Below are 24,809 nucleotides of genomic sequence, written 5' to 3'. Positions count from 1 at the left end.
CATATTATTGGCATCATTGTAAATAACCACTTTTGACAGCTTCTAACTTTCTTGCCGCTTATAATTAAATTCGTAGAAGTATATAGACATATATACTTCGCAAATGTCTTTTAAAAAATATAGTTGTGTCTTAATTCGTTGGCCCCTATTCTGCTTGGACCCAACTGTGATACACACGTATGAACAGTTAATTATAGGGAGTCTAAGATACACACTTGTAAACAGTAGATTACACTTTAGTTTGGAGCAAAATTAGTAAATTACTACTACCTTATTGTTACATTAAAGATGAAGTATCATTGCACTGGCTTTGAATCTCATTATAAAAATCAGCTCGTCTTTAACTTCTATAAACACTGTCGACGTTATTATATTATTAGGTAAGCATTTAATGTGAGATTATCACTAACAGAAAAAGTTTCATTCATTCATAGTTATCTACCTATTTTCCATAAGATATCAGCTACACTAGAGTACCAACTGACCGCAAGAGAACTCAAATCTCGTCATATATATATATATATATATATATATATATATATATATATATATATATATATATATATATATATATATATATATATATATATATATCATAGTGATCTCACTTTAGGAGTTCGGTCATCAATTCTCCATCTCAAGTACGTTAGCAGTCCACCTCGACATGCCATTGGCGTCATCAATCGATCTATGAGAATTTAGTAAATTCAATTCTCATGACTATCATGCATGGTTACGCAAAAGCACACAACCGAAGTCACCCATAGTGATTGTGTAACATTAATACCAAGCAAGATGATTAAGTTCATATGATCTCGGGGAGGGCTAGCCCTTGATCTAGCCTAAATGGGGGCAACAGCCCAAGGCTGGGGGGACCCAAAAGTTTATAAAAGTTCATATATAGTTGTGTGGTAAACTATAGGCGGTTGCTTTGGGCACCCAGCAACGTTAGTAAAAGGACTAAAATGTCCTTCACCATTTTGATATAAAAAGCTAAAGTGACTTGTCTATACGAGTCACTTTTCATTTCTCTCCCGCAACGCTTCTTCTTTCGTCTTCCTCCCGACAGCGTTTCTTCTTCCTCTTAGCCTGACACCGCTTCTTCTTTTTTCGTCTCTGTATTAGCCCCGACACCGCTTCTTCTTCTTTCATCTTCATGTTAGCCCCGACACTATTTCTTCCTCTTTCCAGTGGTCCTTTCGTTTTGTCTTCTTGGTGGGTCATCTTCTTCAAGGTAAGTGGTTCCATCTCAAGTCGTTATTGTTAATGTTGTTGAATGACTGTATTTGGTGTTGTTTGTTGTTGTTCGTATGAAGCATTGTCAGAAAAAATGAAGTTTTGTGAGAAAAACCCATACGGATTGGTAATCCGTATGGATTATATGGATTGGTAATCCGTATGACCCACACGGATTACCGATCCGTATGGTTCATACAAATCAGTAATCCGTATGAATCATACGGATCAACAATCAGTAAGGTATTTTTTTAATTTTGTTTTTAATTGAAAATAATAAACTCAAAATTATTTTTTTAAATTTTTTTTGTGTAATTATGGTTTGTAAAATTTTTGTTAGTTATTTTTTAGAATTTTTGTAGGGTTGGTTATTTTGTAAAAAAAATTAGTTAATTGGTAAAAAAAAATAGTGTAGACACCATACGAATTATTGATCCGTATGGTTTTTTTTTAATATTTTTAATTGAAAATAATAAACTCCAAAATATATTTTTTTAATTTTTTTTGTGTAATTATGTTTCGTAAAATTTTTGCTAGCTATTTTTTAGAAATTTTTTAGTGTTGGTTATTTTGTGGAAAAACATTTAGTTAATTGGTAAAAAAAATAGTGTAGACACCATACGGATTAGTAATCCGTATGATTTTTAAAAAAAAATTAATTGAAAATAATAAATTGCAAAATATATTTTTAAATCTTTTTTGTGTAATTATGTTTCATAAAATTTTTGTTAGTTATGTTTTAGAATTCTTTTAGTGTTGGCTATTTTGTAAAAAAAATTTGTTAATTGGAAAACAAAATATAGTGTAAAAATCATACGGATTGTTGATCCGTATGGTTCATACGGATTGTCAATCCGTATAAACCATACGAATCCGTGATCCGTATGTTTTTTTTAGTTTTTCTTAATTGAAAATAGTAAACTCCAAAATATATTTTTAATTTTTTTTGTGTAATTATGTTTTGTAAAATTTTTGTTAGTTATTTTTTAGAATTTTTTTAGTGTTGGTTATTTTGTAAAAAAAATTGTTAATTGGAAAAAAAAATATAGTGTAGAAACCATACGGATTGCTAATCCGTATGATTTTTTTAATTTTTCTAATTGAAAATAATATAGTGTAGACACCTTACAGATTGTTGATCAAAATTTCAAATATATTTCAGTATTGATGAAGCAAGAAGCAGGACATTCAGGCTCTGCTCCACCACCATCACGGTTAAGCACCCTCAACGAGGAACTGGAAATGGTTATTGCGACTCTGCCTAGTAAGAATGTTTACATTTCATATTGATACGTTTATTCACACATGTGACATGTCTGTAGTTAGTTAGCTTTGGTAGTAGGATGTTATGTTTGGTCAATTATTGTCAAATACCCTAACAAGTAGTAATATGGTATTGTCTGGCTCATCGTCTCATTAAGAATATGTCACTTGTTCTGGAGCTTAGTTTTCATTCACCTACTTTGACATTAATCGTGAAAAAAATTACGTAATTCTAATGACTAATTTTTTGTCATGTTTTTCCAATGCTTTAAACTGTTTGATGTAACTATACGCTTTGGAGCAACATCTATATGTTTGTTTCAACTTATGTTTCTACTACTTAACAGTTTTATTTGAAATCATTTTTCTTTCGAATATATGTCGAGTTAATAGATTAATAAGTCTGCTAATTGCTAAGAATGAATTGGCGTTCATAATGACTGCTAATTGAATGTCAATTTTATTATATCATGCTTGAATGTGAATTATGTCATAATTAACAAATGAAGAGCATGGACAATGCTGCGAAATGGCCAAGATCAAGCTAAAGGTCATTCTTACATATGCTATTTTAAACACTGTTAACGCCAAGGACCAGGTCATCTTCATTTTGATTTAATTAACATATCATTATTTTGTTATTTTGTGTATCTAACCAACCTTATTTTGTTATATCAAATGTAGATTTACGGTGAAGTTAATAGGTCATTTGCTATGAGGTGGAAAGACGTACTTGACCGTTTATTGCATTTCATTAACAAGGATAGAAATTTTCATACCGTTGTCTACAACAAAGATTTGGACAAATCAAGTCATTGTAGCAGGGTGGACAACACTAAGATTTTTATCACCTGATCGGAGATCATCAAGTGTCACATTAACTCATTATGGTAAGAGTGTATTCTTTCTCACCATATTCAAGAGCAGTAGCCTTCCAAAATCATTCTCAAGATGACACTTATTATACCATCAAGTGCCAAATTCTGTCACTTTCAAGGTGTATCTCACTCAACACAAAGTTACCTACAGCAACCTGGTAAGCAACTTTCCAATTTAGTTGCCAACAATTCTTTATCTTCCAAGTTTTAAATTTCATAAATTGCTGACATAACATTATTCTTGATATCAGGACATTCCAAGCACCATGTATTATTTTCTTAAAGACTGGACTCATTTGCATTTGGAGGATATTGCAGAATGTTGACTTGTGTTCAATCATTGGAAAAAGACAGTTAAAATTGGAGCTTGATGAAAATATTTTTGTGAAACCCTGTCCTTCAAAGCTGGCATGAAAGTTGTCTTTGAATTCCCTGATCCAACTATTAACTATGTTTTATTTTGGTCATATTTATGAAGTAAATTCAAAATTATTAGGACTTGGAACATTATTCCTTTTAATTATTAGGAATTCCCTAACTATGATTTTGCTACAAACCAGTTGTCTAATATTATCCCTTTGTTAGTTACCAGTTTTTTATATTATAGTTGTTTTACTATGTGTTGATCATAAATTTTTTGCAATATTGAAGTAACATTGTGCGACAAACAATATCTTTTAGTCATTAATTTAGTCATGCTTATGAATTAAATTATTTTTAATTAATCAGTAAATTAATTTTTAAGTAATCTAATGTTAGTTTTAGTAATTTTTAAAAAGTTTATATATATTATAAATTTTTTAACAATCTAATTACTAAATACACTTGTTTATACCACTATAAAATAATATCACAAAATCAATATTTTTTATACCACAATAATATCACAAAATCAACATTTTTATAATTGCTAAAATTATTGAAAAAAATTAACACAATTGCTAAAATTATTACAAAAAAAAGTTATTACAAAAAAATTCTTTTTAAAATTGATAAAATTATAATTCATATAATTTTATTCACAATTTAAAAAAAATTACAAACCTACGAATCAGCAATCCGTATGGTTCATACAGATCAGTAATCCGTATGAAGCATACAGATTAGCAATTTGTATGGTTCATACAGATTACTGATCTGTATGAACCATACGGATTGTCAATCCGTATGCTTCATACGGATTGTCAATCCGTAGGTTCATAAAAAATTTCCGCGTAACTCTTCTTCTCCGGCAATGCAAATCGACCAAACTTCACTGTATACTCCTTAACAACGCACTTACACCATCGGAGACCAAATACGTTTTGAAACCGACCTTAACGGAAGCAACTTACACTAAGTGATCGAGATTTTGCGAAAAAAATATGGCACTGCAGAAATGAAAAACTACTCCTGCTATTTATAACCGAAAATACCCATAAGGGTATTTCCGGTATTTATGAAAATTGTTGGGTGTCGCAGCAAAAATGTTGGGTGCCCCAAGCAATTCCATAAACCATATTATGTTATGTTGGTTAGTTTTACTATTTTACTATTTTTATGTTTATTCTATAAATGGCTTAAAATCATTTCTCAATTGATGTCTCCTTTTTTATTTAAATTAAAATATTTCATGTTATTATAAAATAGTACGTACTACTTATAAAGGTATAAACAAAGTATATTATTGATTACTTTCTTGTTAATTAGTGTTTTTATATGATGTATTACATTTATAAATTCATATTAAATAAATTTCTAACTTAATGTGACTTATCAACATATAATAAAACTATGATAATGCGCAGACTTAAAGATGTCTTTATTTATGAAAAGATGCAAGTATGAAAGGTTGTATTCTCTAATGAAAGTGTATATTCTTTCATTAAAAGATGTGGCTCTTCACAAAAAGTCATAAAATCTCACTCTTCACCAAGAGTTATGATATTTGTCTCTTTAAAATGTTATATATTTTCACCAATAGATCTATGTAAGAGGATTTATAAATTGAACTAATTTATATGCAAAAAAAATAATAATTGTTGATGGATTGTCAAGTGCACTAATTCGTCTCAAGTAGTAAAGTTAAAACGGAAGTTAAGTGTCGAATCCATAGGAACTTTGTTTATACTTAGGTAGATGAATATTTTATTAATAAAAGAGGTTAAAGAAAATTAAATTTAAAAGGTTATGAGAAAACAGTAGTTTAAATTGGCAGAAAATTAAATCAAACAAAAGGAGAAATTAAACAAGAATTTAAATTAATTAATTAAACACATAAAGGAAAGGAAAAGTCAATTATTATAGAAATTAAATTTAGAAGATGAGAATGTTGGAAACTTAACCTATCAAAGTTACTTCTTGATGTAATGTTAATAATTTTTCTATTTATAATTATTCCAAATTTACACTTGCATATATTAATATACTCTAACTTTGGTCCCTCGCATTAAAGAGCATAATTTATCTATTTTCTCTCACAAATCGCTTTGCAGAACTAAAAATAGTAAATTGCATTAAGAATAAAGATGTATAACAGGTTAAACAAAAATTAATCTATCCCTAATGATGACTTTATTTAGATACTATTTCCCAAGTCTATTAGAAAATAATGTTTCTTAACACTACCTCTAAAACTTACCATGCAAATTGATGATCATGCCACAAGCAATAATATTAAGCACAAGTAAAGATAATGCAAATGTAATATTCATACACAGATAGGGAGAAAAATTACAACAAGGGTAGTTGGCTATCAAGTTTCCAACAAAGGGGGTTTAGTCTCTCATTGTCATAAAGGTTTTACAATTACAAGAGAAAAATATTTAGTAAAGAGAAAGAAGATAAGAAAGGGAATAGAGGGAATGAATGACTTTCAATGTTTGTTTCTCCTTTTTTTTACGTTTGTCTTCTATAAGGAATTGTATTCTCTTGAAATTTTTATGTATTTTTTCTTCTTCTCTCTTCTTTTCTTTTATAGGTGCAGCTTAGCTTAGCTAAGCGGGCTTCTCGCGCTAAGCCTACCTTTACTTTTCTGAATTCATCTGTTTTCCTTAATTAGTCATGTTTTCCTTAATTATCCCTACTTTACTTAATTATCATGTTTTTTGGGCTTTGTTTTATTCACTAAGCATCATAAATTCATCACTTTTAATATTTTCTGTACAAAAATTTAAATGATGTTAATTTAACAATTATTCTCTTAGTTGAAAGAACAGGAACATTGGAGATGCAAAAGTAACAAGTAATTAGAAGATAAGTAGTATCCTTTCCTTCATCTTTGATTCCCAACTCTATGCTTTTGGAGCAACTAGAATCTTCTGTAACTCTTGAGGGAGACAAGGGAGTGCAAGAGTTCCTTGTTGTTTGGAACCATACTCTTCTTGAGCTTGGTCCATAGTCCCAAGAATGCAGGATCATTCAAGTAGTCTAACCCAACAATGAACCTTTTGGTTTCCTCACCCTTGATTGCAAGAACAGCAAAATATCCTTCCATAACATCATCTGGCGCCGCGGTTGCGACATGATCTTCACTGAAGTAGTTGAATGAAAGCCTTCTTGGTACAAACACTGAGAGACCCTTTTGTATCCTCCCAAATAAAGATCTAAGCATCTCAAACTTTTTGTTGTAAGTTTAAAAGAAGAACAAAATCACAATTAAACATAAGATTATCTCATATTACTTTGTACAGCTGTAGAGCCTGTTGTCTTTTTCTCTATTTTGTTTCTATTCATAAATGCATTCTGTTACTAGGTTTCAGAATCTGTTGAGGTGTATATTTTCTGTTATTCCCTTTTTTATCTTTTCTTTTCACAGGCTGTATATATGTACGTTTCCCTCTTCAATATGAGATAAGGAAAACCAATTTCATTCTTCTGTCTCTTAGCATTTCCATCATAGCCTTGCATTTTCTTTTATGGTATTAGAGCTTCTCCTTGGAGCTCTGCTAATAATCCTTCCTCTATCAAAATGTCATACACTTCCCACACAAGCAATCCTGATGTTGTCACGCCACCCTATAATCCTTGTCTTGACCCATCTAGCCCTTATTATATTCATCCTAGTGACAACCCATCCTCTGTTTCCATCACCCCAGCTTTGATTGGCAGAAACTACCACTCTTGGTCTCGCTCTATCAAAATGGACCTAACATCTAAAAACAAGATGGGTTTTTTAAATGGCACAATACATGTCCCAGCTACCACTGATCCCATTTATCTGTCGTGGGAACGCTGTAACACCCTTATCATATCTTGGTTGTTAAACTCTTTGTCACCATCAATTGCGTAGAGTATTATTTTTCTTGACCGTGCCATAGACATATACACGAACCTTCAAGAACGATTTTCCCAAAGTGATCTACTCCGCATAGCAGAACTCTAAGAGGAGATTTACGGTATCCGACAAGGCTCCCGATCGGTCTCTGATTACTATACAACGCTAAAGTCATTGTGGGAAGAGCTCAACAATTTTCGTCCCTTCCCTGTTTGCACATCCTCTGCAAAACTTTATCATCAACAAGACTTCATAATACGTTTTTTGAAAGGCTTAGATGATTATTTCTCTGTTGTTTGCTCTCAAATACCTCTGATGGACCCATTACCGTCTATTAACCGTGTTTTCTCCATGGTAGCTCAATAGGAGCATCAATATTCTTCATCATCCACCATTGATGAACCAAATGCCTTCATCAATGCTGGACAATCAACGTATGGAAAGGGACACGGCAGAGGAAGACCTAGCGGACTAGCAGGAGTCAATGCCTAAACCAATGGTTCTAACAAAAAGTGTATCTACTGCGGCCGTACCGGACACACAGTGGACGTCTGTTACTCTAAGCATGGGTATACTCTTGGTGACTCGCGTTACCCCAGACGACCAAGGTTTCACAACCGGGACAACTCTCCCTCCTTTGCTGTCGTCAATAGTGTTACACAAGAAGTAGATTCACGCATTCCTTCCTTGGTTAGTAAAGACAATGATTCCAATGGATTGGGCTTTAGCCTAACTAGAGCCCAATATCAAGGACTTCTAGGTCTCCTTCAGCAACAAAAACCAAATGCAAATGCTAGTCCATCCACGGCTTCTCCTCAGCCTAAACATGTCAATATTTCTCAAGTGTCCAAATCCAATTCTAGTGACTCTCCTGAAATGTTTTTTGGTACCCATTTTTCTTTTTGCACCACTACTAACCCAAGCTCTTTGTCTAATGCACACACTGCACGTTCTTTGTCTAATTGCACCCCTTAGATTATTGACTATGGGGCCACAAACCACATTACATGTTCTTTTGATAATTTTTTAAGCTTTTCAAAAATACAACCTGTGCGTACCCACTTACCCAATGGTTTCATTGTTTTTGCTCATATTTAAGGAATTGTGCAGTTATCGCCACATTTCATTATACATGATGTTCTTTATGTTCAAAACTTCAAATTCAATCTTATTTCAATCTCCAAGCTTTTGTCTTCACTAAAATACACTCTCACTTTTTCCAATTCTCATTGTCAAATACAGGAAATGAAGTCCTTGAAAATGATTGGTTTGGCTAAATTGAAGCATGGATTATACCACTTGCAGATCAACAAGGATATGAACCAAGTCATTCCTAAAGTTTCCTTCATCAATAACTTCTCCACCCCACCCATTACCAACACTAACCTTTGGCACTTTAGACTAGGTCACCTTTCCGGTAAACGTCTCAATGTTCTTCATTCCACTTTTCCTTTTATTTCTAAACATATTGAAGAAAATTGTGATGTTTGTCACTTAGCTAAACAAAAGAAATTGTCATATTCTCCTAGTATTAATAGAGCTTCCAAGCCTTTTGATTTAGTTCATATGGATATTTGGGGTCCTTTCTCTCAACCTTCCATTCATGGTCACAAATATTTTTTAACTATCGTGGATGATTTTAGTCGTTATACATGGATAGTGCTTCTAAGATCAAAAGGAGAAGTTAGAACACAAATTCAAAACTTCATCGTTTTAATTGAAAATCAATTTCAAATCACAATTAAATGTGTTAGATCCGATAACAGTCCTGAATTTTTTCAACAAGATTTTTTTTTCATCCAAAGGAATAATTCATCAAACAAGTTATGTCCATACACCTCAAAAAAATGGTTGTGTTGAAAGAAAACAGCAACATATTCTTAATGTTGCCAGAGCTCTTATGGTTCAATCTCAAATTCCAAAATATTTTTGGTCATATGCTATTAAACATGTTGTTTATATTATTAATTGAATCCCATCACCCATAATTAAAAACCAAACCCCTTATAAATTATTACATAAAAAGAACCCAGATTTTTCCATGTTAAAAGTTTTCGGTTGTTTATGTTATGCATCCACACATCCTCCTCGTCAAAAATTTGATGCTCGAGCTAGACGAGGTATTTTTTTGGGTTTTCAAACTGGAACCAAGGGGTATGTCATCTCATATTTAAATTCCAGAGAAATTTTCATGTCACGTAATGTTTTGTTTAATGAGATGGTTCTTCCATTTACTAAAATTCCTTCCAATGAACTATTTCATAAACAAAGCCCATTACCAGCCACAAATTTTTCTGACTACACCACCCCACCTCAGCCCAACTCCACATCATCCCCACCTTCAGACAACGACCCATATATCCCACAACCCTTCATCCAATCACCTCTTACCTCTCCTATACCTCCCTCTCCATGTAGCAGTTCCAAATCCACACCAACATCACCTCCACTGTCGAAATTCCCACCAGAACCCCAGCACACCCGCCACTCTATTCGACCTCACCATTGTCCCCATTACCTTGTTGACTACGAGTGCAACGCGTGTCCTCGTGTTCCCATCCATGGCTCAACGCAATCAAACCAATCTTCTCCAAAGACATCATATCTTGTCTAATTTGTTGTTAATTACCCATGTATATCTCCTTCTCACAATCATTTTTTATAGTCTCTCTTCTGAGCAAGAATCCACAACTTTTCGCGAAGCCACAAAGCATCGTTGTTGGCAGGAGGCCATGAAATTTGAGATTCAAGCTCTGGTTCGTAATCAGACATGGGACATTGTTCAGACGCCGCTGCATGTGAGACCTATTGGTTGTAAGTGGGTGTATAAAATCAAGCGTGGTTCGGATGGGTCAGTTGAATGCTATAAGGCGTGTTTGGTAGCTAAAGGCTATTCCCAGATTGATGGCATTGACTACCTCGATATCTTCTCTCCCGTAGTCAAGATGAGAACAATTCGGGTTTTTCTGGCCATAGCTTCCATTTCTCATTGGCACTTGCACAACTTGATGTTAGTAACGCTTTTCTATATGGGGATCTCAACGAGGAGGTGTATATGACTATCCCTCAGGGTGTCTCTGGATATCAACCATCTCAATGTTGCAAACTGAAGCGGTCTCTTTATGGCTTAAAGCAGGCCAGCCACCAATGGTTTGCCAAGCTATCCAGTCTACTACAACATTATGGTTTCACGAAGGCTCATGCTGATCACAACCTTTTCACAAAGGTAACATGTCATACCATCACTGTCTTGCTCATTTATGTTGATGATATTGTTCTAGTTGGTAACTCAATTGCTGAAATTGATAAAGCCAAACACCTCTTGAGCTCTAATTTTCATATATCGGATCTGGGCAAACTAAAATATTTCTTAGGGATTGAGGTTGCTCATTCCTCCTCTGGTATCTCTTTGTGCCAAAGAAGGTATTGCTTGGACTTGATTTCAGATGCAGGCCTTTTAAACTCCAAACCATGTTCCACACCAATGGAAACCTCTTCGCCTCCACCATGATTCCAGTGAAGCTCTTGTTGATCCATTATCCTACAGGAGATTGGTTGGACATTTGATATACCTAACTAGTACCCGTCCGAACATTGTTTTTGCAACCCAACAGCTCAGTCAATTCATGATTGCTCCTACTCATTTTCAAGCTGCCTTGAGAGTTGTTCGTTATTTAAAGGCTACTCCTGGGAAGGGATTATTCTTCCGAAGAAATAATTCTTTCCAATTATCTGATTTTAGTGATGCAGATTGGGCCACCTGTGTTGACACTCATCGATCAGTCACTGGATATTGTTTCTTCATTGATAATAATTTGGTTTCATGGAAAACAAAGAAACAATCTACAGTCTCTAGATCATCTGTAGAGGCTGAATATAGAGCCCTCGCCTCAGTCACTTGTGAATTGCAATGACTATTTTACTTACTTAGAGACTTACGGGTTCCCCATTCCAAACGTCCTGTGCTATATTGTGATAGCCAAAACGCCCTCTACATTGCTGCAAATCCAATGTTTCATGAACGGACTAAACATCTGAAAATTGACTGCCATCTAGTTCGAGGAAAACTTCTTTCTGGACTCATGAACCTCCTTCCGATTTCCTCTTCCCACCAACTCGCAGATATGTTCACTAAAGCGCTTTTCCCAAAACTGTTTCAGTCAAATCTTTCCAAGCTTGAACTTCACCATATCTTTGGACCTCCAGCTTGTGGGGGCTAAAAGAAGAAGAAAATCACAATTAAACAAAAGATTATCTCAGATTACTTTGTACAGCTGTAGAGCCTATTGTTTTTTTCTCTATTTTGTTTCTATTCATAACTGCATTCTGTTACTAGGTTCCAGAATCTGCTGAGGTATATGTTTTGTTATTCCCTTTTTTATCTTTTCTTTTCACAGGCTGTATATATGTACGTTCCCCTCTTCAATATGAGATAAGGAAAACCAATTTCATTCTTCTGTCTCATAGCATTTCCATCATAGCCTTGCGTTTTCTTTTAAAGTTTTCTTCTGATAGAATAGAGAATTACAAGTGATAAGAATTTTTAGAGCTTGGAGTCCTCGTGTGCAGAGTTAGGCTATTTGTACTAAGAACACACGCGGAATTTCTTGACTCTGGGTGCATATTAATTGCCAAACAGTGTATAACACTATAACGTGTTGCAGTTCATTGCATTTATCGCCAATTTGCCATTATCTGACGGGTCCTCTTATCTTTGAGGGAGGGCCTAGAATTTGTTGTCCCAGCCAAGGCAAATTTACTGTAGGGGGTCCCCTTTACAAACTATTTACGTAAAGGGGTCCCTTCTTTAACATTTTACGAAGGGGGTCTCTTCTTGGGGTGGTGCCGCCAGCGGAATTAGCAGCATAGGCGTGCCGCCACTAACAGAAGCGGGAACCGTAGGGGGTGCCGCTATTGGCAGCAGCGGGACAGGGGTGAGCGAGGGTACCGCCATTGGTACTGGCGGGACATGCCTACATGGGCAGTCCCGCCATTGGAGCTGGCGGGATAAGCTTTGGGAAAGAGAAAGAGGGAGTGTGGAGAATTGAAAGCGCAAAACAAAGAATAATAAAAAAGAGAGGAGAGGAGACCAGTTTATTGCAACCGGAAGGAGCTTGAAGTTCAACCGACAAAACCTCGTAGTTTTGCTGCATCATCTCCTCCGCATTCTCCATTTCTCTCTCACTCTTGCCTTTCAGGAGTTGAGTTTCAATTTGTTTGGAATAAGAAAAGATAAGATTAACAAACGGTCAATCTCTCTCTCTCTTCTCTTATCAACGGCATATGATAAACTCACCCGGAGCACCTCACTCCTCATGCCATTTCAAATTGAAACCCACGTGATTATTTTATTTGTCCCTTCACACACCAAACAAAACAAACAACACTTTTCTTCCTTTTTTTAAATTAATTCATTTTCATCCTATAATTTAAATTGAACTAAAGATATAAAAAAAACTTCACTTTACACCAATTTAAAATTATATAATTTTAAACCAAAGCCTATCCCGCCAGCTCAAATGGCGGGACTGCCCACGTAGGCATGTCCCGCCAGTACCAATGGCGGTACCCTCGCTCACCCCTGTCCCGCTGCTGTCAATAGCGGCACCCCCTGCGGTTCCCGCTTCTGTTAGTGGCGGCACGCCTATGCCGCTAATTCCGCTGGCGGCACCACCCCAAGAAGAGACCCACTTCGTAAAATGTTAAAGAAGGAACCCCTTTACGTAAATAGTTTGTAAAGGGGACCCCTTACAATAAATTTGCCTCCCAGCCAATCCCTCTTATATAGTACTGTATGCGTTCAACTACTATTCTACAATCCAAGGATTTTTTGGTTTTTCATTTTGGCTAAGTTTCGAACAACCAGCAGATATTTTGGCATAAGCTAATATTAATTTTTACTAATGCATATGGGTCATGATGAAGGTTTTTAATTAGTTGCTACTGTGGGTTTCGAGACCTTAAAAACTTCGGTATTATGAGAAATTGAGGAACGACTAAGGTTAGTGCAATTGTTATCGCACTGTGCAATGGCCGGTCTAGAAACTTTGATATTGTAATTTGTAACTATAATTATGATCGCAGACTGTATTTTAAAACCATGATAAGTCCTCTTTCAATGCAATGTTTGATTAATTTGTTCTTGAAATAAATCAAAAAAAAAAAAAAAACCCACCAATCCTGTACATTAATTGCCCCAAGGTTATTCAAGCTTAAGCAATGGTCCCAGTTCCAAACCTAAATATGCAGCTTCAGAAGAAAAACTTTGTCACCCTAGTAATATCCAACTTGAACAGGAGGGTACCTGTAATCACTACCAATAAATATCAAAACCAATTATAAAGACTTTTATTACAATCACTATGGTAAATTCACAAAGCTCTAGCTAGTACACTTGAGTTATTATCTTTTTCTTAAGCTTCTTAATTTCCTCTTCCCCTTTCTGGTAGTGGCTGGGTTTGAGTAGGCTTATGGCGGACAGCTGAGATTGGGAAGTTAATTATATGGTTTCGGGTTGGAGATAAGTGATTTCATTGATATGCTAATGATAAAGTTTTTTCTGGGATGCAACTTTAAGTTACGAAGTTATTTCTAGAGTCTAGACTAAGGATATATAACTTTCACAAGACTTGAACCATGCCGACAAGATGAAAATGGCTATGGGAGGCAAATTTGCTGATAGAATTTTAAGTGTCTTGATTTGTTGGCCTTTGCTATCTGCTTGGAGCCACCTATGTAATTGGATTTTTGTATGCTATTATTCATTAATTAGTTACTGTGGTCTGAAACGTCAATGGGGTCAACAAAAGCACTTTTTTCTGTTTAGAGTTGGGGCGTGCTGACAAGCATGTCAGTATGACTATTAGTAATTGACTCAACTGATTTTTCTTTCTCACTCACGCAACTCTCTCTCTCCAACTTCAGTCTAAATCTCCTCATAATTTATGGTGTACTTGATTTCAATATCAATTTTGATTTATATTTCAATTTTGGTAACTTGTTGTGCTTGATTTGGCTATAATTCTATGCACTGCCATGGTGTGCTTGATTTTGTCAATTTTCTTTGTAGGAACCAATGTCGATTTCATCAGGGTCTAATTGGATGCACAGTTCAATGTGACTTGGTTTTGTACTAAAATTTGTCGATGATTTTACCATTGGTATGAACTTAATATCTTAATCCATTCTGATTTGATATAATTCATTATATTTTGATTCTTAAACTTACACCTTGTAACTTTCTAATTATTAAACTCGAAAATTTACATATACGAGAATTCTATAAACTCAACTCGTAAAAATCTACTTTATATGAAAATAATAATAAAATATTTATAAATAATATACCAATTAAAAATTTCAACAATATAAAAAAATAAAATATTATAAACTTTACAATACTTAAATAATCAAGTCTAGTAATACATCACTACTAAATAATAACTTACAGATATGTTATAGTAGTGGTAGATTATTCTCATCGAGGGTTTTATGTTATTAGAGAACAAGGATTTGATGTTATTAAAGGTAGGTGGGAATTTTTTATTCGGAAACAACACACTAAATAAATGTATGTTGAACATTAAACAGGTAAAAATAATCCAAAATGACTTATATTTTAGTCTAATTTTTTTTAACTTGGTGATAAATTCAAAAGTCTACCAATTTAGAATTTATAAAGTCTACTCAAAGTCTATTAAAAAGAGAGTTTACATATGAGTAAACTCACAGAATGTAAGTAGACTCGTAAACTCGTAAGAGTTAACGAATTAACTTAAGAATTTGATAATCATGCTTTTAATCTCTTAGATATAATTCGAAGATTTGGAACATTCTTTTACATTCTTGTTCAACCTTTTCTCATCACTATTCTAATTTCTATCTTACGTCGTAGAGTATAGGATATGCTAATTTAGCAAAGCTTGATCCTCAATATGGCTTATGCAGGTATCTGACTTCAATTTATATTTATTATATTCTATATTGATGCATCACATTTACTGAATTTGAGTCTTGACTTGAGAAGTTCTAATGACTGAATGAAGTATTAATCACTGCCTTATGTTATATTCTTGTCATATTATATTCTTTTAGTTATTAGAACTTTTCTATGAGTAATTCTGTGATGATATTAGATAAAAGACGTCCTGTACAATTCTGTGATCGTGCTAGAAGTATTATTTTTCATTTTTTTATAATGCAATGATCAATTGAAAGAATTTTTTTATTTGTATAAATTTTTGTTGTATTTTATTTTTGAAGAGGATATGGTGGTATGCTTTGAAGATCAAGAAACAGGGAGATGCTTGAAAGAGATTCCAACTAAAGTTAGTAATTTTCTACCAAAATGTATAGTGAAGTCTCGTAGTTGTATTTTAGTCCCCTGCTTTTGTTTTTAAATTGTTATTTAGAATAAAAAATTGATTGGAATCACTTTAACCTTTTGTATTATATATTTGAATCATAGATATGGTTAGTTACTTCGATTTATAATGTGATTAGTCCAATTGGGGTTTAATCCATATTTTGTTTAAGCAGTCTATATTTACTTCTAATACAATCTGATAGTGTATAGATTGGTCAAAATCTCATGCCCATACCTAAAAGGCTTTTGCCTAAAGAACTTCCCTTCTTAAATTTTGACATCCCCACACCATTAAAAAAAAAAAACAGAAATAATAACCCTTTGGCCTTCCCAGCGCATGATTTGCACATAGTTGAACAGAGGTGGTAAATAACACTTGAACAGATTTTGAGAACTTTCAATTCTACATATCTACATGTATAGTGAAGTCTCGTAGTTGTATTTTAGTCCCCTGCTTTTGTTTTTAAATTGTTATTTAGAATAAAAAATTGATTGGAATCACTTTAACCTTTTGTATTATATATTTGAATCATAGATATGGTTAGTTACTTCGATTTATAATGTGATTAGTCCAATTGGGGTTTAATCCATATTTTGTTTAAGCAGTCTATATTTACTTCTAATACAATCTGATAGTGTATAGATTGGTCAAAATCTCATGCCCATACCTAAAAGGCTTTTGCCTAAAGAACTTCCCTTCTTAAATTTTGACATCCCCACACCATTAAAAAAAAAAAACAGAAATAATAACCCTTTGGCCTTCCCAGCGCATGATTTGCACATAGTTGAACAGAGGTGGTAAATAACACTTGAACAGATTTTGAGAACTTTCAATTCTACATATCTACTTAGATATTTAAAAAGCTACCTGAAGATATTTAAAAAACCAGGAGTCTACCGTCAGAGCAATGGATATTTTTTTTCTTTTGCCTATTTTAGCTTCTGGTGATAGATGTTGTGCATTGTAAGGCAGTGAATCCAGTGATAACATTATCTGTGTGTGATCATTGCATGTTGTTAATTAATACTTATTCATCTGGATTTGTTTATCGGTATGTATCATTAATTATAGCTTACATGTACTTACTTTTTCTTCTCAATAGGGATGATAAAAATGGTTTCTTACTGTAGCTTCGCGAATCAACTGGCAAACATATGAGAGTGTTCTTCTTTAATTGATCTGAATCCTTTAGTTTTTTATTTGATAGATATTTCAAGATACAATTGTTGTTGAGGTTGATGATCAACTCTACTAATGTATTTTGGCTCTCCTCAATTCAGCTATGACTAGATATGCTTTCTCTTTGAATATTCTTACATGTATGCATATTCACTAATGTTTCCATGTGGTTTAGTTTTATGCAAATATTTATTTTCTAATTATTAGACCTTTTATTTTACAAGTTTTAGAAAAATATAATATAATTTTTTTCTCATTATACAATTTAGTTTATGGTGTTAAATTTTTTTACCTAATATCTGATAATAAAAAAAATATATGGACCATGTATTTAAAATTATAAAATTTTAAAATAATACAAAAATGACATTTTATTGTATTTTAAAATACACAAATTAGTAAGTAATGTTACAAAACATTTATATTAGCAACATTTTTATAATGTTGCCTATGTAATAAAAAAAATGTTGAAATAATGTTATTAAAAGTCTTTAATAACATGATATATATATATATATATATATATATATATATATATATATATATATATATATATATATATATATATATATATATATATATTTGATAAAATGTTACAAAAATATATTAATAGTATTTATTTATGTTTTCGTACCATTTTTTGAATGTTACAAAAGACATATTGTGTCTAAATAATTTGAGGATATAGGAGGAAACAGAGAAAAAGCAAAACTCTAAAAAATTGGAGCCCTATGGCATCAGCCAAAAGGGCTGTAAAAACAGCATGTGTGGGGATCATCCGGAGGGGAAAATTATGTATCAATGACACATAGATACAAATTTATAACTTGTGAATATAACGATAAAACTTAAAATCAAAGACAAATCTGAATTTTCACTCATCTATATGAGCGTCCATGTGACCCAATAAGAGGTCTATTCATCACCCATCTTGGCTAAAATATCATCACATCCATTACCTTAACTTCTCGCAGTGTATGACTCAGCTTAACCTCCATGTTAACCAATATGATTCCTTGAAACTGAAAATGCTGGCATCTTTTGTTGATCAAAGAAATGCATGGCATAAGCGGAATCTGAATAAAGGCACTCTCTAAATGATAGTGTTGTTCTTCTTTCTTTGATAGTGATAATGGTAGAGGACGTAGATACTTGTTACAAAATAAGTACTGTGGTACCCCAGTCAAGGGAAATCCGGTAAAGTAACAGTAGTAACATTGTGCATATCTGATTAAGTGGAGTCCTTATTTTATACGGTTAGGGAGGCGTGTTAAGTCCACACGTCTCCCCCAACATTTTCACATCAAAGAACCAAAGTAACTAAAAGCAACAAATAAATACTTCCTAGAATATCTACTCTTTTTCCTTTAAAGTAAGACCTGTATCATGTATGGTTATTAGTATTAGAGTAAATTATTCTAACCATCTATGAACTTGTGAAATTATACAATTTTTCTTATTTTTTATATCTATACAAATTTTCTTAATTGTTTGAAAACTATTACATGACTGCTGCAAATCTAGGCTGGTTTGGAACAGTACTATCTGCTGCAACTTGTGCCCGATACTCATTTTATATATTTGAAGTTTTGAACCGACCTTTTAGATCGACGTACAGTTGAACATACAATCAGTGCGTTTCTCAGCATGTAACTAAAAATGAACTATATAAAGTCTACATAGGCTAAGGTTAGTTAATTTTGGATAGTTTTTAATTTAAGTTTTTTCAAACGATTGCCTTTTTCATATATATTATACTAAACTCCAGGAAGTATGTAGGAGTTAAGGGCCTCACAGGCAAACTTTCAAATCCTCCATGATTAAAATGCTTGCCATTGCGACAAAGAATAGAATAAATTACATGGGTTTTTCAGGGATTGAAACTTTAAATAAGACGCAATAAAATTTCTTTTATGCAGATTGTGACAAGCTTACAGCTTCAGATTTTAATGGATTACGTTATCTAGATTAATAACGACTGAGCCATATTGCGATGCATTAAATTATCCGCTTAGTGTCTCTTTATTATAGAATTTAAAAAAAAAAGTAGAACTAAACTTTGATAAATTGATTAATAAGTTTAATTTGTTTACTTTTATGATAACTTCTTTAAAAATTATATCAAGTATTATATATAATTGGATAATAATATAAAACTTTTTTTACAATCAGTACATTACCATTAAAATCTTAAAGAATTATATTGATTGAAATGTGTACTTAAATTAATTAATATAAACCACCTGTTCGCATGAAAACATCCATTTCTAAGTGAAATATATATTTTTTCTTCCTAAAAAAAAGTGAAATATTTCCTAACCATAAAACACAACGCCATAGATGCCACAAAAAAATAGATATTATAGCATCCTTCACCAATACTTTTATAATTATTAAAGAAAGGTGTGAATGAGATTTGATTTTTGTTCCTACTGAAGCGGAAATTAGTTTTGCTAAAATAAAAAGTACCAGCTCATTTTCTCCTATCAGTCCCATGTAAATTTCAAAAAAAAAATTCTTATCATTCTTTCCCTACATATGTGACCCCTAGTTAATCACCATCATATCATAATTTATTGTCCTACTTCTTTATCATTTTTTATATAAACATTATATTTAAAGTCTCAAAGTTATCATATGTATGTTATTATTGTTGATGTTGTGAAATCTTAACATAAAAATATTTGTTTTTTTGGCTTCACCTTTTGATTCATTAAGAAAAAAATGATATTGACTAATTCAAAATTCGATCAAGAAATAAATAAAATTTGATCTAAAATTATTTTCGTTAAAGATTGAATTCAAATACTATCTCAAGAATTTAATCTTAATTTTATTATATTAACTACTTAGGTCCAATCAATTTTTTTTTCTTTACACTTAAAGTGAATTAATTCAACATGCAAACTTATTTCAGCATATGTAAGGTTAAGTCTTGTACTTGTTAAAATATGATATAATGGGTTCAAATCTGAACACCTTTTACTGATAAAAATAAATAAACTAATAAATCATAGGTAGTAGTTGATCAAATGGAGTAGGATCTCCAATGTGTCAAATTAATAAATTTTATAAGGCATATGTAAGGTTAAGTCTAGTGATGAAAGAAGACAAAACATAGGTTTAAATACTTTTGCTAATAAAAATTAATAATATTAATAGCTAGTATTTACCGATAAAAAATGAAAATAAAAACATGTATTTTTTATACTTAATACGTTTATATGACTTCTTTTAATTACGATTTTATAAAATGTAGACATTTATTTAAAATTAAATTAATTTTCTTATTTCTCAACAAGTATAAACTATTAATGACTCAATATTGTTTTCTCACTAACATGTTACTCCGGTTGTTAATTACCTGAAATAAACAATAGAGTTCAAATTTCTTTCACATATTCATGTCGAAACAATTTCCTCCTTTCCCCATTCCCATCACTTTAAAGCCAAGCCAGCTACATGTGAGATATAGGGAGGATAGGAAACAAATAACACGTTTGGGTCATTATTTTCCATACTTCAAATTCAAATTTTGAGTGTATGTGAAGTGATTTTCTTTCACAAACAACATGATTAATTAGGTTATATATATACTTTAATATATATTACTATATATATAATAAAATATTATATAAAGTATATATTATTATATGTGTATATAATACAATAATAATACGAATCACATTAAGATAATTAAAAATAAAAGGACATTTTGATTACTTGTACATTTTTTTCTTGTTTTGTCCATTGTTCACCAAACAATGCAAGATAAAAAATTCTCCAATAACTAAAATTTGTATTGTGTTGTTCTCCATGTGTGGTATCTCCTGTGCATCAAACAAATCCTAAAAGAGTATATATTCAAATTTGTGGCTTTGAGGAAAAAAAAATGTGGTACTAACCGTCTAACACCCAAGTCCCTAACCCTTTTACACTTTGTCATTTTTAAATGGTCAACATGAATAGTTTAATTTGGATGAAAAAAAAACATTTTTCTCTCTAATACTTTAAATGTGTTATTTCATACATAAGTTAAAATAATATGACTCGTTTCTCATGAAGCGATTAACATTTTAAATAAAGTTACTTTACTTCACCAATCACCGGTTCACCATTGTTTAACTTATGTATGAAATAACACAGATTATTTATAAGTTCTATGTTACCCCCAATCTACATATAAGAAATCCGGTTATGAACTCGATATATGCCTGTATAAGATAAAAATAAATGTAACAATAACATCACAGTTTTACTTCCAATCCAATAACAAGCTTAAAATAATGATGAAGCTGGAGTTTTGTAGCTTCCGCTTGACTTCATGCAGAACTGACAGGTAAAAACCAGACAAACTATAGCAGCTAAAAAACTAGAGCCATTACTAAGCATGATCAATAACAAACGATGATAAGAAGGTATATTGCTAGATGCTTGCTTAATAGTTTAATTATAATTACTAGGCTATTTTGAATATTGCATTGAAAATCAAGCCCTCAGAGATATTGTACGTGCACATTATAAATCCATTTAGTGTTAAAATTTTGTTCCCATTCTGGTCTTTCTATTTGGAAGCTATTCATCATTTCACAAATCAATCCCAGCATTGCTATAAGACCACAATTTTATGTAATTCTTGGGTTTCTTTTCAATTAACTTGCCTTATCTGTGTGAAAAAAATTATCAATAATACAGAACTAAGAATCAAATTCGAAGTTAGTTTTGGAGAATGAGATACCGGTGAGTTTGTTCTAGCTTATGCTGTTGTACAGCTATAAATTTCACAGAAAATTAGAAGTGAAAAAAAAAAGGGAGCCCAAACCCAATGCACAACAGTCCCACCACACCACTAAAGTATCTAGAGAGGTTCAAATAAATATAAGTTTGATTTCAAACCTCAGGTGGATCGAGAAAAGTATGATATCTTAATATGCATTTTAAATTTTTAATAATTCTCCTTACATAATCAATATACTACTACTACTACTACAAGAGTATAAAAAAAAGATGCGTACACAGAACTTTACTACTTACAAGTTACAAATGAAAAGATGAAGCAGCTGAATAACAATTATGTTATTCATAACCAACCGAGTGAAGCAAAGGCAAGATTCCATTGCAAATGCCATGCTCGTCTGATACTATAAAAATGGATTTCCGTTCTTTTTTGTAATTTGTATTGGGCCTGGGCCTGGGCCCAGAAAGCCCCAAGTTATATTGGTTGAGCCCATGGGTTGGAATGGGGATGATGATGAGGAGGTATGTTTTGAGGGTGTTTGTGTCGGGGAAGCACATGACGGCGAACGTGGTGGAGGGGAACCGCGAGAGGGTGGTGGCGGGTGCGTCGACTGTGGAACACGCGCTGAGGGGCGCGTTCGAGTGGGGGAAGGGGTGTGACGCGAGGGCGGCGGCGTGCGTCGGGGAGGTGTTGGCGATGCGGCTGAAGACGGAGGCGCCGGAGCTCGGAGTGGGAGGTGGAGGTGGGGTCCACTTTGACGCGGAGAGGGAGATCGAGAAGAAGAGTGTCGACAACGGAGATGCGGTCTGGGCCGTGGTTCGCGCTTTGAGGAACAGAGGCGTCAAGGTGTTCGTCGCCGGTGATCGCAATTCAGGTTCGCCTTGACCCCAAAAATAAAATAAACTAGTAAACTTCTCTTGCATTTTTCTGTATTATGATATTTTCTATTGCATTTATGATATCCCAAATTTCAGAACATGGAATTTCTATGTTTGGCTTCACAGTTGACACTGTTTTATTTACTTGTCTTAGCACCAGTACTTAAAAATAAAACCAAAATTTAAAAAAAAAACTGCAATATACTTTTAATCACTTATATGTTCAATAATATTCAATTTAATCTTATCAGATTCCTAATTGTGAATGTTTTTCAAGTTTTTTAAAATTTAGTTATACTCACTGTAAATCCAAAGGTGAAGCCAAAATAGATAATATCATGAGTAAATAACTAAATATTCTTTCGGTAACTGTGAATAAGTGAGACGATAAAAAAATTACTACTTAAAATATGGGAACTTTAAATTTATTTTTTTAATATACAAAAAGTGCGATGGTGCGATAGTTTATAATTTAATGTTAAATTAATTTTTAAATTTTGTAATTTAATGTTAAATTGATTTTTAAAAAATATAATTTATTGTTAAATTAATTTTTGAATATTACAATTTAATAATAAAATAATTTCAGAAATTTAATGATAAGATTAATTTATTATTTTTTTAGGTTTAGAGACTAAAATTAAATTTTTAAAAGAACAAATTCCTCATTGTCTTACATTTTTAGGTATGAAAATCTCTATTTAGCCTAATATCAACGTGATAAGCAAACAAGTTGTATTTTTTAAAAAAATTAAACCAACTTTTTTTTTGGTGAATTATTTAAACTAATTAAAAATACTTTATATCATTATATATAAGACCAAATGTTGGGCCTACAAGTCGGCCTAACCCATTACCCACTAGCAAAATTTCGGGATGGGCTCAGTTTGTTTCCCATAGTGAGTACCTGTTGAGGTCTCCCACCCTAGAAGTTGTCTTGTTTTAATAGTCTTACTTTAACAACATTTTCGGTATGTTATGGTGTAACTAAAAACAACATTTTTAATCCAATGGCTGTAGTTTTATTGGATCAACATACTAAGTTTTGTAGGAGGAAATCTGGATTTGATTTTTACAAAATATACTTTTGGGAAAGAATAAAAAGTTTTAAGTGTGATTAAATTTCAGACTGAATCTCATAGTTAGTTCAATGAATCAAAATTTGTAAAAATATTTTGAAATTTCTCTGAAGAACCAAAGGTCCTAACTACGATGATTTAAAAAAATAACATTTTATCACATATTAAATAGCTCTAATGTTATGATAGATAGCAAATAAGAAACAATCTACTATTACTTAGGAATGTCTGACAAATAGTCTTCTACTATACAACTCTCACATACTTGTTTAAATATTTAGAGCAAGGTCAATGCTATTCTTTCTCAACAACTTCAATAATGCTTATTTAAACCAATTCTTCATCTTATAATGCTTCTTAGCAACTTTAGTAACTCCTCCCAAGTGTCTTGGGTTTACATTTTACTACCTCTAACCGTGCTTTAACTTTTGGGGGGCTATAGACGTTCTTGGTCTAGCTCCATTGACCATATGTTTTCATCATTTATATGGCTGACTACTTGGTTATAGTATCTCTCTTATACTTTCTTATATCACATATATATGTTGAATCTTGTAACAGCTCCTTGCATCCATCAAAACTGTATGTACATTTCTTCAAAAGATATTGTAAACTTCTATGAGGTCTTTCCATTTGAAAGTTATAACAATAGCTCTCCTAATCCCCATAGTATACCTATGGAAGGCTTTAGAAGACTAATGAACTTTTCTTTCCAATCCCCGTGTTATCATTAACATTATGTTTAGGAGGGTTTGGAAGGGAATAATGAAGTATGAATAGGACAGGAGTGAAAGAAAATGAAAATAGATTTTTTTGTTGGTTTGATTGGGATGGAAATGGAAAGAAGATGGAACAAATTATATAGGACCAGGAAAGAAAAATGCTTCCCCCACAAGACCCGTGAAATGGAAAGAAATTGTTTATTGATGATAAACAA

General features: G+C 32.6%; 1 protein-coding gene across 1 annotated transcript; it reads left to right on the top strand.

Annotated features, from left to right (window-relative positions):
• Positions 1 to 22,416: 22,416 nt before the first annotated feature.
• Positions 22,417 to 22,800, top strand: LOC100782730 (uncharacterized). The gene has a single exon (XM_003535104.2). It carries the CDS (start codon positions 22,417 to 22,419, stop codon positions 22,798 to 22,800), a length of 384 nt encoding a protein of 127 aa, XP_003535152.2.
• The last annotated feature ends 2,009 nt before the right edge of the window (positions 22,801 to 24,809 follow it).

The sequence above is a fragment of the Glycine max genome, chromosome 10, assembly GCF_000004515.6.
Source record: "Glycine max cultivar Williams 82 chromosome 10, Glycine_max_v4.0, whole genome shotgun sequence".
NCBI classification, from domain to species: domain Eukaryota; kingdom Viridiplantae; phylum Streptophyta; class Magnoliopsida; order Fabales; family Fabaceae; genus Glycine; species Glycine max.
The sequence above is the reverse complement of the archived record's forward strand: the minus strand, read 5'-3'. Positions and strand labels throughout refer to the sequence as shown.